The 15,229-nt window shown below is 51.1% G+C and overlaps 1 protein-coding gene and 1 pseudogene across 1 annotated transcript; one reads left to right on the top strand and one right to left on the bottom strand.

Moving 5' to 3' along the window:
• Positions 1–11,684: 11,684 nt before the first annotated feature.
• Positions 11,685–13,216, bottom strand: PSORS1C2 (psoriasis susceptibility 1 candidate 2). Its single transcript, XM_004043612.5, has 2 exons — positions 13,122–13,216; positions 11,685–12,457 (listed from the first exon to the last, which is right to left on the bottom strand). Exons 1-2 carry the CDS (start codon positions 13,174–13,176, stop codon positions 12,102–12,104), a joined length of 411 nt encoding a protein of 136 aa, XP_004043660.1. The 5' UTR covers positions 13,177–13,216; the 3' UTR covers positions 11,685–12,101.
• Positions 13,217–13,504: 288 nt separating this feature from the next.
• Positions 13,505–15,076, top strand: LOC115934979 (DNA-directed RNA polymerases I, II, and III subunit RPABC5-like; annotated as a pseudogene).
• Positions 15,077–15,229: the final 153 nt, after the last annotated feature.

Consider the following 15,229-nt stretch of genomic DNA (forward strand, 5'->3'; position numbering starts at 1 on the left):
GTGCGTTCACTGAGTTCCCAGCACATAGCTGTGGCAGGCACTTGGTGATATTTTGAAATAAAAGAATGGAAGAATGTGTCCAGGCTGTGCTTCCCCTTTCTACCTTACTCAGGGACATGGTGCCCTCCTCTCTGGTTTCCTGCCCTGTGCCCACCCCCCGCCCCCTGCAAGCACAGCTGTTATGTGCAAAGCCCCTGTAGGTGCTGGAGGGATTCACTGATGGCCTTGGCGGAGGTGGCAGTGGGCACGTGCACTTGGCTCTGACACAGCCACTCATGCAACACCCTGTGCAATCTCGGCCTGGGCCTGTGTGTCCTGCCCTCATTCCTCATGAGTGACTGTCTCCCCTGAGCCACTCTTCTCTCTATTGGATTAGCTCCTTTTATTTCCCCCTAGGGATGCAACACATTTTTATGAACAAACAGCAGTGTTCACATGGCTGTGATGAGGACGTACTGGGGTTTCCCCTGGACATGGCTTTCATCTGATGCCAGTGGTGGGCAGGACCGTGCTGTATACTTTAAAAAAACCGTAGGGGGTTCTGTTAGGTGCCCCCACTGCAGCATAACGAGTTGCCCCTAGCTGAGAAGCCCTGTCCTGGGGCCTGTCCACACCATCCTCTTCCTGAGATTATTCCTGGTGTGGGCGGTGCTTGGCTCTACCTTTCCTTCCCTCTTCCCTTCTTGGCTCCTGGTCCATGGCTCTCTCCTCTATGGAATGGCCTCCTGGAGCTTGGCTGGGTCAGCCCCCACTTTCCACTCTTCCCATGCCTGTCCTCACCCTCCCAGCAGCCCTGCCAGCCTCCGACGGGCCCAGGGCACTGCAGCTGGCGCTTGGGAGTGAAGACTGGGGCCAGAGCCAGGCGCACCTTTGGCCACTGAATCCTGAAAGAGGAGGAATTTGGCAAGTGGGGTTCTGCCCACCAAGCTTTCTTCCCCCCGCTCCCCTGAGTCTTTTCCCTTCACCCCCACTTCCCAAAAGCAGCAGGGAGTCAGCTGCAGGGCAGTCGCTCCCTGGGCCGAAGCCTTCCTGGCTGTTTCAGTCACACCCTGAGGCCACCCCTCTTATCTTGCGAGGAGGGAGGCACACAGAGGCTGTGATTAGCTCTCACAGTAGCAAGACTGTTCCCCTCTCTGTCCTGCAGAGTGAGTGTGAGGGAAAAGAGCGCTCCTTGTCTGCTCATTATGTGCACCTGTTAAATAGTCATTCTTTCCACTAGGGCTATTAGTGGTTTTTATTGTTACTGGTCACCCAGAATTAGAGTCACAGCTTCCTCGACAGGGTGAAAGAGAGCGCCAGGGTGCAGTCTGAACGTGCTCTCGGGAGAGGAGAGGCTGGAAAGACTTGTACCAGGAGGGACTTCTAGGCTGGGCTGGCCCTTGGAGCGCCTGGGAATGGGACTGTGGTGGCCCATCTTCCCTCCTGTGTTCTGGGCTGTCTGAGTGCCTCTGGGTGAGAGTCCTCACAGGAGGGAGCTTCTCCTACTGCCCAGTGTCTCCCTGGCACCTGAGGCATCACCCAGCACACAGAGGTGACCAGGAAACACAGACTCCTGTTAGAGAGGCATCTCGTGTCCCGCTCTGTTCTCTTGGGCCCTGGGACTAGAACATCTTCACCAGAGACCGGCGCCGACTCCTTGGCAGTGTGTGACATTCAGCTCGGTGCCGACGTCTGCCCATGCAGGACTGATCTCCATTCTCTCAATGACCCTAGGAGACAGGAATTTATTATTATTATTATTATTTTGAGATGGAGTTTCGCTCGTAGCCCAGCCTGGCCAACATGATGAAACCCCATCTCTACTAAAAATACAAAAATTAGCCAGGTGTGGTGGTGAACACATGTAATCCCAGCTACCCGGGAGGCTGAGACAGGAGAATCACTTGAACCCGGGAGGTAGAGGTTGCAGTGAGCTGAGATCGCACCGCTGCACTCCAGCCTGGGCGACAAGAGCGAAACTCCGTCTCAAAAAAAAACACACACACACACATGTTTGGACCATCCCTATTTCCTCGCTCTGCCTAAGCTGCGTCACACCATTCATCACTAGGTGACATCCTACTACAGATACCTTGTAAGCATCTGTGTATCTCTCTCCTCCCTCACTGGAAGGCAGCTCCCTGAGGGCAGGGCCCTGATCCCTTTGAGTGGCTGTGGTATCCTCTCCTGTAGACCACTGGCTCATGAAATAATCAGGGAGAGAATGTGTAAATGATGATCGTGAGGTCCACTTGGACAAGCAGCCTGTGCCTGAATTTTCCTGAGGGCTTCAGAGCCTGTCTCGCCTCTCCTCACATGCCTGGCTCACCTTAGAACGGTCACCTTGACGGCTAAGGGGACACGTGTGTGCCTTGATGGTGGACCCAGGGAGTGGATGACGTTAGTGAGGGAAAGAGCAAAGGCTCTGGAGGAAAACACCTGAGAGGAGTCTCTAGGCTGCCTTCTGGTGGCAGTTCTTGGAACAAGACCTGAGAGCCGCTACCTTGGCTCTCAGCATTGCATGGGAGTTTAGAGGTTATTAAAGAAATCCCCCTAAAGTCCCATCCCAAGGTCACACAGAGAACGAATGGCTAAGTAGCGACAAGAACCCAAGTCACAGTCTGTTGATCTCACTACCATGCTATCCTGCCTGCCCCCATCACAGGAGTTGAGATTATACTGCAAAAGGAAATGTGGGGATGGGGTAAGGACTGGGGATTTTGGGGAGGGAATTGATTACTGCCTCTGAGGATATTAGGGGGAAAAACCCACAGGAGGTGCATTTGGCTTAATTCAGCAAGTTTTTTGAGTTTTGATTCAGTGCCAGGCACCTGGTGGGCACTTAATTAAAGATTAGCAGGAGAAGAAAAATGTACAGTTAGAGAGCTTAAGTTTATACCAAAGTGAGTCTTGGGTCTAATAATTTTGAAACATGAAATTGGCAGAGAAGTTAGGAGTCCCTCCTGGGCTCCTGCGTCAGGGTTTGCCCCCTCTCTAATTTAACTTTTTATCAAATTTTATTGTCATGATGTATATGTTTGTCCTCCCTAAACACAGAGCCCCTTGAGAGCAGGGAGGACTGAAACTGCTTCCTGGGACTGTCACCATCACATAGCACCCCACAGAGCAGATGCTCAATGAATGTTGATTGTGTGGGCAAATGGATGAACAAATGAATGGTTTGGAGTTTCCCTGGCCAGAGAGCTTCAAAGCAGGGCAGACAACCATCTCTTCTGTCTAGTGCAAAGACATCATTCGCTGCCCAAGGCTCAGGGCTGTGCCTGGTGCTTTCTCAAGGTAACTTAGCTTGTATAATTAGATTTTACTGTGATACTAGTTCTAGGTTCTTTTTTTTTCATTGGCCAAGCATTTAATAACTATCTGTCATGTCCAAGGTTCTGGGCTATTGTTCTGTAAATCTGTGATCCTATTCTGTTATTTAATTCCATGACTCTGTGTTGACATAGACGTGACGGTGTCCCTGCGGCATTTACTCCTAGGTGAGCTTAGCCAAGGCAGGTAGAGAGGAACCAGCATTGTCTAATCTGAATGGATAAGCCAGCACAATGGGTTTCCCTGTGCAAATACCTCCATACCATCCAGGCCCACTCAGTCTCCTCCCCAGCTAATGAAGACAGCCTGTTTGAGTGCCAAAATCCACTGCCTATTAATAGGTACAAAAATCTCCAATTGCCTCATGCCTCCCCCTTCTCTTTCCCACTCACCTACCTGCCATGTCAGCCCGGGAAGAATTGGTTTGCAGCCAGGCAGTCCTGCATCCAGTCTTGACTTTGGCACTTGTGATATGACTTGCACAGGTGAGTTACCTCTCTCAGTGTTGGTTCCTCGTCTGTGAAATGGGGCTAATCATTTGCTTTATTGAGTGCCTTCTAGGCCGGGTACTAGGAGAGAAGCAAGGGATACAAAGAAAGACAAGGCACAGTTGCTGTCTTCAAGAAGCTCATACTTTCCAAGGAAATAAAGGCATGGAAACCCACATAGTGCTGTGGAATTAAAGAAGGCAGCATGCTGTAAAGAGCCCCAGCTTTTTCCCTAGACAACATCAGGGGCTCAGTTCCTTTCCCTCCTTTCTCTCCTTTAAGAATTTCTCTTAGCTGGACGTGGTGGCACATGCCTGTGGTCCCAGCTACTCAGGACGCTGTGGTAGGAGAATCCCTTGAGCCCAGGAGGTCAAGGCTGCAGTGAGCTGTAATTGCACCGCTGCACTGTCCAGCCTGGGCAACAGAGCAAGACCCTGTCTCAAAAAATAAAAAAATTAATTAATTAATTTTTTTTTCCTCCTAACTAATTCCACGTTATTGGCTTGAGGGTCAGTTTGAGGGGTCCAGACCTCCTTCTTCCTTTCTATCCTTCGCTTCCTGACACAGTATACCCAGAGATGTATGTGTTTCTCCCCAACCTGGGCACAATTTTTTTTTTTTTTCTGAGACAGCTCTGTCATCCAAACTGGAGTGCAGTGGTGCAATCATATCTCACTCCAGCTTCAACCTCTCATGCTCAGGTGATCTTCCTGCTGAGTAGCTGGGACTACAGGCATGCACTACCATGACCTGGCTAATTGTTTTTTTTTTTTTTTTTGAGATGGAGTCTCGCTCTGTCGTCCAGGCTGGAGTGCAGTGGTGCGATCTCGGCTCACTGCAACGTCCGCCTCCCGGGTTCACGCCGTTCTCCTGCCTCAGCCTCCCGAGTAGCTGGGACTACAGGCGCCCGCCACCACTCTCGGCTAATTTTTTTTGTATTTTTAGTAGAGACGGGGTTTCACCGTGGTCTCGATCTCCTGACCTCGCGATCCGCCCACCTCTGCCTCCCAAAGTGCTGGGATTACAAGCGTGAGCCACTGCGCCTGGCAACCTGGCTAAATGTTAAACATTTTTTTTGTAGAGGTGAGGTCACACTATGTTGCCCACACTGGTATCAAACTCCTGAGCTCAAGCGATCCTCCTGCCTTGGCCTCCCAAAGTGCTAGGATTACAGGTGTGAGCCACTGTGCCTGGCCCTTTTTTGATTTTAATTTTTTTTTTTTTAGAGATGGGGTCTTGCTGTGTTGCCCAGGCTGGCTTTGACCTCCTGAGCTCAAGCAGTCTTCCACCTCAGCCTCTGGAATAGCTGGGATTACAGGTGCGCCCTACCATGTTCAGCTAACTTATTTTGTTTGTTCAGAGACAGGGTCTTGTTATGTTGTCCGGGCCCAGGCACAGTTCCAATAGAGGAGAGAGACTTTCAGACATGAGCTCCTGCACTTGGCACCAAGATCTTCCCTAATTTTCCCCCGACCTGTCTCTCCAACATGTCTCTCTCTTCTTCGGGTTATTTTACTCCAATCATTCCGATCTACTCTTTGTTAATTGGGCCCTTCATTAAATAATTTAGCCTTTCACAAAACACACATTAAGTGTGCATGACGGCCCAGGCACTGTATTCTGTGTCAGGGTTACACAGATGAATAAAGAGCTGGGATGGGCCAGGCGCGGTGGCTTATGCTTGTAATCCCAGCACTTTGGGAAGCCAAGGCTGGTGGATCACGAGTTCGGGAATTCAAGACCAGCCTGGCCAACATGGTGAAACCCCGTCTCTACTAAAAAAAAGCTACAAAAATTAGCCAGGTATGGTGGCGGGTGCCTGTAATCCCAGCCATGTGGGAGGCTGAGGCAGGAGAATTGCTTTAACCCAGGAGGCGGAGGTTGCAGTGAGCCAAGATCGTGCCATTGCACTCTAGCCTGGGTGAAAAGAGCAAGACTCCGTCTCAAAAAAAAAAAAAAAAAAAGAGCTGGGATGATGTGGTGGTTAAAATCAGTGTTGTTAGCATAGCACAGACCTAAATTCAAATCCCAGTTCTGCCATTTGTTCCCTGTGTGACCTTGCATGGGTCACTGTACCTCTCTAGGCCAGTTTCTGTCTTCTGTGAAGTGATCATGATAGCATTGTTATGCAAATTAAACGAGAGCTTAAGCTGTAGAGCGTTTACCAACAGTGCCCTGTGGCACATGCGCAGTAGAAAGTAGTTGCAATAGGGTGTAGCAAATACTTTGCATCCTAGGTTGGATTCCCCAGAAGCAGGCCCTGAGACAAAGATTCAAGTAAAAGAGATTTATTTAAAACTAATGAGAAGTTGGGCACGGTGGCTCACGCCTATAATCCCAACACTTTGAGAGGCGGAGGCAGGAGGGTTTCTTGAGCTCAGGAGTTTGAGACCAGGTTGGGCAATATAGTAAGACCCAATCTCTACAAAAAAAATTAGCCAGACGTGGTGGCGTGCGCCTGTGATCCAGCTACTTGGGAGGCTTAGGTGGGAGGATCGCTTGGGTCCGGGCTTCAGTAAGCTGTGATCGTGCCACTGCACTCCAGCCTGGGCAACAGAGTGAGAACTGTCACAAAAATAAATAGGCCGGGCATAGTGGCTCACGCCTGAAATACCAACACTTTGGGAGGCCAAGGCGGGCAGATCACCTGAGGTCAGGAGTTCGAGACCAGCCTGGCCAACATGGTGAAACCCTGTTTCTACTAAAAATACAAAAATTAGCTGGGCGTAATGGCGCATGCCTGTAATCCCAGCTACTCAGGAAGCAGAGGCAGGAGAATCACTTGAACTCAGGAGGCGGAGATTGCAGTGGGCCGAGATCACACCACTGCATTCCAGTCTGGTCAACGAGAGGGAGAATCCGTCTCAAAAATTGAATGAATAAATAAATAAATAGATAGAAGTAATAAGGTGACTGGGCATGATGGCTCACACCTGTAATCCCAGTGCTTTGGGAGGCCAAGGCAGGAGGATTGCTTGAGTCCAGGAGTTCCAGACCAGCCTGGGCAACATGGCAAGACATCATTTCTGCAAGAAATTAAAAAATTAGCCCAGTGAGTGGAGTGCATCTATAGTACCAGCTACTCAGAAGGCTGAGGCAGGAGGACCACTTGAGCCCAGGAGGTCGAGACTGCAATGAGTTATGATTGTGCCACTGCACTTTAGCCTGGGTGACAGAGGGAGACCCTGTCTTAAAAAAAAAAAAAGTAATGAGGGTGGGGAGGAGTGGAAAGGGAGTGGGAAAGTGGGACCCAAGCACATGAGTGGAACCAAGCTAAGTCTCATGGAGGGCTGGGGTACTGACACCTTCATATTTGTCCACCATTGGTTAAGGCCTGGGGGCGGGCTGGGGGAGTGGGAGGGTGGTGGCATGTGAGGATGTGGGACAGAAAAATTTCCAAGTGCTTCCAGCTCTCTGCCCCTGGAAAAGGTCCCGGCAGAGGCATAGGCGGGGCTGTTGGGAGTGATTTAGCACTCTGGGAGTCCGTAGGCACAAAAATGGTAAAGGGGTTCAAGAAGAAATGCGTAGAACACAGTCCCTGCCCCCACAAGTTTCATGGCCTGGGAGTGGAAGACAGACATGAATAAATCATTGCCATAGGGTGACTGGGGTGAAGGGCGTTGGGGGTCGGGTGGGGTGCGGGAAGGAGTGGTGTAGGCAGCGGCATCCCTGAGGAGAAATGCAGCTGGTTTGGGAGAGGACAGCCATTCCAGACATAGGGAACAGCACACACGAAGGCTGATGCACATATGCGCAAGGGCTGGTCCCCAGAGCTGGTGGTTCTGGCCACGAGAGCTCATCACCTGGGGCAGCTTCTGTACCTGCACCCTGCATGAGGCTCCGGGTCTGCCCTTCCTGGACCATCCTCCAGACACACTGCCTGTTCTTCTCTCAGGTCCCGCTCTGGGCCCTCCTCCCAGAAGCCTCCCCTGACTAGTCCAGCTCACCATGACTCTTCTGAACTCACGGCGTTTACTGCCAAGGCTATTACGTTGGCGCTCGCTCATGTCATTATTAGGACATATGCATTTTTACTGTCTTTGATGTTATTTAAATTTGCCTGTAAATTCTGTCTCTCTCAATTTTAAGTTCCGAGTAGAAACTACATATTTTTATTATTTATATTCTTATATTCTCCCATGGCACCCGGCATTCGTGGACACATTGAGGAAGTAAGATAATGAATGAATGAATGGGTGAATCCAGTCCAGCTTGGGGCCTATTTAATTCTACTAGGCTCACCCTACAATTCTTATGTGTTCTCAGATTATTCCTAAACCCTAAGCTTAGTTTTGTTTCATTCGGGCCACATGTAGTTTTTTTTTGTTTTTTGTTTTCTGAGACAGAGTCTTGCTCTGTCGCCCAGGCTGCAGTGCAGTGGCACGATCTTGGCTCACCGCAACCTCTGCCTCCCAGGTTCAAGGGATTCTCCTGCCTCAGCCTCCTGAGAAGCTGGGATTACAGGTGCCCACCACCATGCCCAGCTAATTTTTTTGTATTTTTAGTAGAGACAGGGTTTCACCATGTTGGTGAGGCTGGTCTCGAACTCCTGACCTCAGGTAATCCACCCGCCTCAGCCTCCCAAAGTGCTAGGATTACAGGTGTGAGCCACCACGCCTGATCTCGTATGTAGTTTTTTGGTTTTTTATTTGTTTGTTTGTTTTTTTGAGATGGAGTCTCGCTCTGTCGCCCAGGCTGGAGTGCAGTGGCGCGATCTGGGCTCACTGCAAGCTCCACCTCCCAGGTTCACGCCATTCTCCTGTCTCAGCCTCCCGAGTAGCTGGGACTACAGGCGCCAGCCACCATGCCCGGCTAATTTTTTTTGTATTTTTTAGTAGAGACTGGGTTTCGCCATGTTAGTCAGGATGGTCTCGATCTCCTGACCTCGTGATTCGCCCGCCTTGGCCTCCCAAAGTGCTGGGATTACAGGTGTGAGCCACCGTGCCCGGCCTCTCATATGTAGTTTTTAATGAGAGTTATCACATAAGCAAACTGGGTTCTAAGTGGTGAAATTTAAGGTTATGCAACCTCAGTTTCTTTCAACCCCTCTTCATCCCTAACCCTGGTTGGATACTTGATTGACAGTAGACCATTGGGATCTCTGAGCTCCTGTCCTTCTAACCTGACTGCTTCTTTAAAGGATTTTGAAAAACTATGTCCCTTGCACATTTGTATTGTTTTGAGACAGGGTCTCACTCTGTTGCCCAGACTGGAGTGCAGTGGTGCCATCTTGGCTCACTATAGCCTCAACCTCCCAGGGTCAAGCAATCTTCCCACCTCAGCCTCCTGAGTAGCTGGGACTACAGGCGCAGGCCACCACATCTGGCTAATTTGTTAAATTTTCTGTAGAAACAGAGTTTTGCCATGTTGCCTAGGCTGGTCTCAAACTCCTGGCCACAAGCAATCCACCCAATTCGGCCTCCCGAAGTGCTGGTATTACAGGCATGACCCACCTCGCCCGGCCCCTTGCACATTTTTAAATCAACATTTAACATTTGTAATCATTTAATAGCATTCCAAAGGGTATGCTTTTCAGGGAATTGCAAATACATGTTAAAAATCACATCACTATTTATGTATTTATTTATTTATTTATTATTTTTGAGATGGAGTCTCACTCTGTCTCCCAGGCTGGAGTGCAGTGGTGCGATCTTGGCTCACTGCAACATCTGCCTCCCAGGTTCAAGCAATTCTCATGCCCTAGCTTCCCGAGTAGCTGGGATGCCCAGCTAAGTTTTTTGTATTTTTAGTAGAGACAGAGTTTCACCATTGTCCGGGCTGGTCTTGAATTGCTGACCTCAAGTGATCTGCCTACCTCAGCCTCCCAAATGCTGGGATTACAGGCATGAGCCACCATGCCTGGCCATATCAGTTTTTAAAATTAAAAACAATTTGTTGTGTTCAGTCTGTCAGAGACTGCACATCACTCTAAGTGTAGCAAATTGAATATAATGCCATAGAACTTTCATATCTGTTAGCATCCTTTTAAAAAATACGTGAACAAGCCCTTGAACAAGTGTTAGAAACAGTTATTCTATTTGTATTGCAATTATTGCAATTAATCAAAACTAGGAATATTCACAAGGATTAAACATAAAAAGTTGTCAGGCGTGGTGGCTCGTGCCTGTAATCTCAGCACTTTGGGAGGCCAAGATGGGCCGATCACTTGAGCTCAGGAGTTTGAGACAAGCCCGGGCAACATGGTAAAACCCCATCTCTAAAAACAAAACAAAACAAAACAAAACTAAACAAATACAAAAAATTAGTCAGGGGTGGTGCACCTGTAGTCTCAGCTACTCCAGAGGCTGAGATAGGAGGACTGCTTGAGCCCAGGAGGTTGAAGCTATATGAGCCATGATCGTGCCACTGCACTCCAGCCTGGATGACAGATGGAGACCCTGTCTCAAACAAACACACAAAAAGACATGAAAAGTAATTTATTGAAAATGCATCTCTTGGCCAGGCGTGGTGGTTTACACCTGTAATCCTAGCACTTTGGGAGGCCAGGGCAAGCAGATCCCATGAGATCAGGAATTTGAGACCAGCCTGGCCAACATGGCAAAATCCCATCTCTACTAAAAATAGAAAAATTATCTGGGCGTGGTGGCACACACCTGTAATCCCAGCTACTCGGGAGGTTGAGGCAGGAGAATCACTTGAATCCAGGAGGCAGAGGTTGCAGTGAGCTGATATCTGTCGTGCCACTGCACTCCAGCCTGGGCGACAGAGAGATAATACGTCTCAAAAAAAAAAAAAAAAGAAAGAAAATGAATCTCTTAATGAGATGGGAAAGGTTGATTTGTTTCCTATTGACCTTTGGCGGCTCTGGGAAGGGCACTCTGGTCAGGCCCAGGACAAGCAGGAGATTCATTCTAGGGGGGGCACATATTAATCTGGAAACTGATTCCCTTAAAACTGGTCCTGCCGACACACCCCTGGGAAGGTTTGCATATACCACTAGGGGTATCCAAGCCATAGGCCATTAAACAGAGATGAAACTTGCCTTCCCATTCTTTAATATGGTGTTCTCAGAAAGGGAGAAATGTGGGCCTGAATGTTATTGTGACTTGCATAGTGACATTTCCAACCCTCCTCCTGCTGAGCCCCAGAGCCTTACATGCTGGACATGGGCAAGATAGGAACTCAAGTTACTTCCAGGTCTCCGTAAGTTTAGGACTGTGAAGAGGGCATCCTAATAGTCAAAAACAAGTGTTGGCCGGGCACAGTGGCTCACGCCTGTAATCCCAGCCCTTTGGGAGGCCGAGGCGGGCAGATCACGATGTCAGGAGTTCGAGACCAGCCTGGCCAACATGGTGAAACCCCATCTCTACTAAAATACAAAAATTAGCCGGGCATGGTGGTGCGCACCTGTAATCCCAGCTACTCAGAAGGCTAAGGCAGGAGAATGGCTTGAACCCGGGAGGCGGAGGTTGCAGTGAGCCGAGATCGTGCCATTGCACTCCAGCCTGGGCATAGAGTGAGACTCCGTCTAAAAAAAAAAAAAAAAAGAAAGAAAAAGAAGAAAGAGGCCGGGCGCTGTGGCTCACGCGTGTAATCCCAGCACTTTGGGAGGCCCAGGCGGGCAGATCACGAGGTCAGGAGATCGAGACCACCCTGGCTAACCCGGTGAAACCCCGTCTCTGCTTAAAAATACAAAAAATTAGCCTGGCGTGGTGGCGGGCGCCTGTAGTCCCAGCTACTCGGGAGGCTGAGGCAGAATAGCGTGAACCCGGGAGGCGGAGCTTGCAGTGAGCCGAGATCGTGCCACTGTACTTCAGCCTGGGCGACAGAGCGAGACTTCGTCTCAAAAAAGAAAAAACAAATAAATAAAAATAAATAAAAAAGACCCTAAGTGTTAGTTAAAGCAGCAGCCTAGATTCAGAATTAAGAAAACATGATTTTTATTTTTCCGTTTCATGGAAGCAGCAGCTGTCTACTGATAGTTCCTGCCGCCGGCCACCAGGTGGCAGAAGGGAACACAGTACTATAGCCCTGCCCCAGCGATCGCGCGGGCAGGAAGACCGGGTGGGAGGTAGGTGGGGCCGAGGCCTGGAGGTGAGGTAGGAGAGTAGGCTTAGGCTGTCAGAGGAAAAAACGGGCGATGTGAGGACTAAGTATGGATCTCAGGAGGGGACAGGAAATATTGAGAACACCACCTTACGGGTTCAGAATAAAACCGAGGGAATGAGGAAGAGGTTTAAGGAGACAGGCTAAATTGGGAAGAATTCACGGGGAATCAGAGGGTGGAGAGGGCGTGGGTGCCTGGAGATGCCTGGGAGCAGAACGGCTGAGGGGCCTCCATTATCTGTACTCTTCCCGGGGTGGGTCTAGGTCTGGCTCCTCCTGAGGTCGGTGGTCCACCTCAGGGGCAGGAGGCCAGGGGTTTTCTGGGGGCTGGGGTCCTGCCGGCCAAGGGTCATCAGGCCGGGGAGGTTGAGGAGGATCCGTTCTAGGCGGTTCAGGGGGCCAGACTCCAGTTTCAGGCAGGTCTCTCCAGGGACGACTGAGGCGGGGAGGCGGAGGATCTTCAAAGAGAGGGGGTGCCCCTGGCCAAGGGTCACCGGGGACTGGGGGGCCCTGAGGCAATGTTGGGGAGCCTGCCTCCTCTCGGTCCTCTGCGGGTGGGTGAGAGGGGTGGTCCTCGCTGCCTGAGATGCCTGTAAAGGAGGAAGGAGGAAGGTAAGAGGTGGTGAGGGCTTCTCTCCCCAGCCCCACCCAGCCCCAGCCCCAGGAGGAGGAGCCTGTCTGGATAGACGCAGCCTGAACTGACCCACAAACAGACCAAAAAAGTCACTCTCAAAGAGCTCTCGGTAGGTTTGTAAATACTTAACTGATGGTAAAATGGCATGAACCCCTACCCCCGATGGATCTGAACCGTTCACTTGACCCACTTTAAACTGACCAGACTTCTCCAAATAAGCTCCATCCACCCCTGGTTGGGGTACCCCACTAGCTTTGTCCTCAGGCCAACCTGCAACCCAAAGTGGGTTACACCTTGGCCCCCAGGCACACAGACCCCAGCTTTACAAGGACCCCAGCTCCTTAACACAGATCCCAGCTCCGAGGAAACTCGTCCCCCCACGTTAATCCTGACCGACTTTGCCACATGGAGCCAGCAAACCATTTCTGGTGAGAGCCAAATGCACCTTCTGCACCATGTCCCCCACCCAATGTGTCCAGAAAGCCATTTCTGGTGAGCCAGATGCACCTTCTGCATCCCCTGAATTCCTGTCCCCAACCCCATGCGTCCAGTTCACCTCCGCCATCTTGAGTATCCCTCATCACCCCAAACTGCAGTCCCTGCCTCTGTTCCCACCTCACCTCTGGTGTGCAGGCAAAGGACCAGGATCCCCAGGAGCTTCCAGTTAAGGATCATGGCTATGTACTGGCCCCCAAAGCTGGGGTGGGCTGAGTCTGGGTGCCTGGGAACCCTAAGAGGCTTTATAGGGGAGGAGTGGAGGAGGGGCCAGCCCAGTGGCACAGGAATACCATCAGAACAGAACTGGTCAAACCCGTTGGGAAGGCCTGGGCTGATGTGTCACCCCTGAAGGTGGCGTCCCTTATTTTAGTCCTCCAGCCCAGGACCCAGCTGCCTGCTCTCCCTATCGTGACCCAGAGCCTGCGTCACCCCACCCTGGTTTTCACACCCTCCATCCACACCCTGGAGCAGTCAATACCCACTTGGCATCTCCGTAATCACAGAGATGTCCACCTTCATCCCTTGCAACTATTGGAAGCCAAAGAATGGGAGCAAACCACGCGTTGGGCGTTGGGAAGCACCGTAATTACAGGGTTGGGAGGCAGGATGCCTGCGCTGGGGGAGGAGGTGCCTTTCAAACCTGGGATGCAGCTGGGACAGTGTCAGCTACTACCCCAGCCTCCCCACTCACCCCCGCACTGAAAGCTCCCCCTGGGGCTTCGTGCTTTCCTGGGCACTTCCCTTCCCCCATGGGATCCAGGCATCCTGCTCTCCACCATGTCCTTCTTCAGGCATGCAGGGGACCTCCAAGCAATGACATCCAAGGAATTCCATCTGGCAGCCACCCAGGATGACTGCAGAAAAGGAAGGACACAGGAGGATATCCTGGTTCCCTCTTCCCACCCAGAGCTGTTTGCATCAGTCCTGCCAATGGCTCCGGAAGAAGCTGCCAGGCTCCAGCAACCTCAGCCCCTTCCTCCTCCCTCAGGAATCCACCTATCCGCCTCTAGGACCTCGGCTCCAACTCTGTTGTACTCGCCTCCTCCCTCGCATTCTCCTTTTGGTCTCAGCTCCTTGATCTAAGCCTCCCAGAGAGACCCCTAGAACGTTTCCCTCAAGGACCTTTCTGCCTGGAAGTCTGTTAGCCTTTCAGAAGTAACATGTCCAAAATAAAATTTGATTCCTCCCAGGTTGTTCCCTGCCTGGTCCGCTACCCCACAGTAAGGAACACCTTATTATGCAATGGCGTGATCTTATCTGTTCCCTCCAGGGCTCACGCAGAAACCTTCGTTACACTCCTCCACCATCCACCTGCAAGCCCCTCCACACCCTGTCCAAACCCAGCCCATCATCCTGAGCCACCACCTCCCCTGAGCCTCCCCAGCACCCTTCTAATTGGCCCCCTTGCTCCCACTCTTTATCCCTCCCCCTCACACAAACCCTGTCCTCCACCAGCAAAAGAGGTCTTAAAATATACATCAGGCGGGCCTGGTGTGGTGGCTCGCGCCTGTAATCCCAGCACTTTGGGAGGCCGAAGCGGGCGGATCACCTGAGGTCGGGAGTTCAAGACCAGCCTGACCAACATGGAGAAACCCCGTCTCTACTAAAAATACAAAAATATTAGCCGGACATGGTGGCACATACCTGTAATCCCAGCTACTCAAGAGGCTGAGGCAGGAGAATCACTTGAACCCAGGAGGCAGAGGTTGTGGTGAGCTGAGATCACACCATTGCACTCCAGCCTGGGCAACAAGAGTGAAATTCCGTCTCAAAAAAAAAAAACCCATATATATATATATATATATATATATCAGGCCAGGCTAGGCGTAGTGGCTCATGCCAGCACTTTGGGAGGCTGACACAGGAGGACCACTTGAGCTCAGGAGTTGTGTGCGCTGCTTCACCTGCAGCAAGACTGTGGGCAACACGTGGGAGGCCTACCTGGGGCTGCTGCAGGCCAAGTACACTGATGGGGACGCCCTGGGCCTGAAGCGCCACAGCCGCTGCCTGCCTCATGCTGCTGGCCCACGTGGACCTGATGCGGAAACTGCTCAATTATGCCCTCTGGGGGAAGTGACCTTGTTAGACCCACCCATCTGCTGCGCTGGGTGCCAGGAGCAATCGCTGACCACAGTGCGTGGATGTGTGTACCTCACTCTGGAAGGGACCATCCAGTAAGTCCCTCAGGAAAAAAAATGTACACCAAATCATGTTGCGTCTTCCCTTTGTT

The sequence above is a fragment of the Gorilla gorilla genome, chromosome 5 (genome assembly GCF_029281585.2).
Source record: "Gorilla gorilla gorilla isolate KB3781 chromosome 5, NHGRI_mGorGor1-v2.1_pri, whole genome shotgun sequence".
Classification (NCBI taxonomy): Eukaryota; Metazoa; Chordata; class Mammalia; order Primates; family Hominidae; genus Gorilla; species Gorilla gorilla.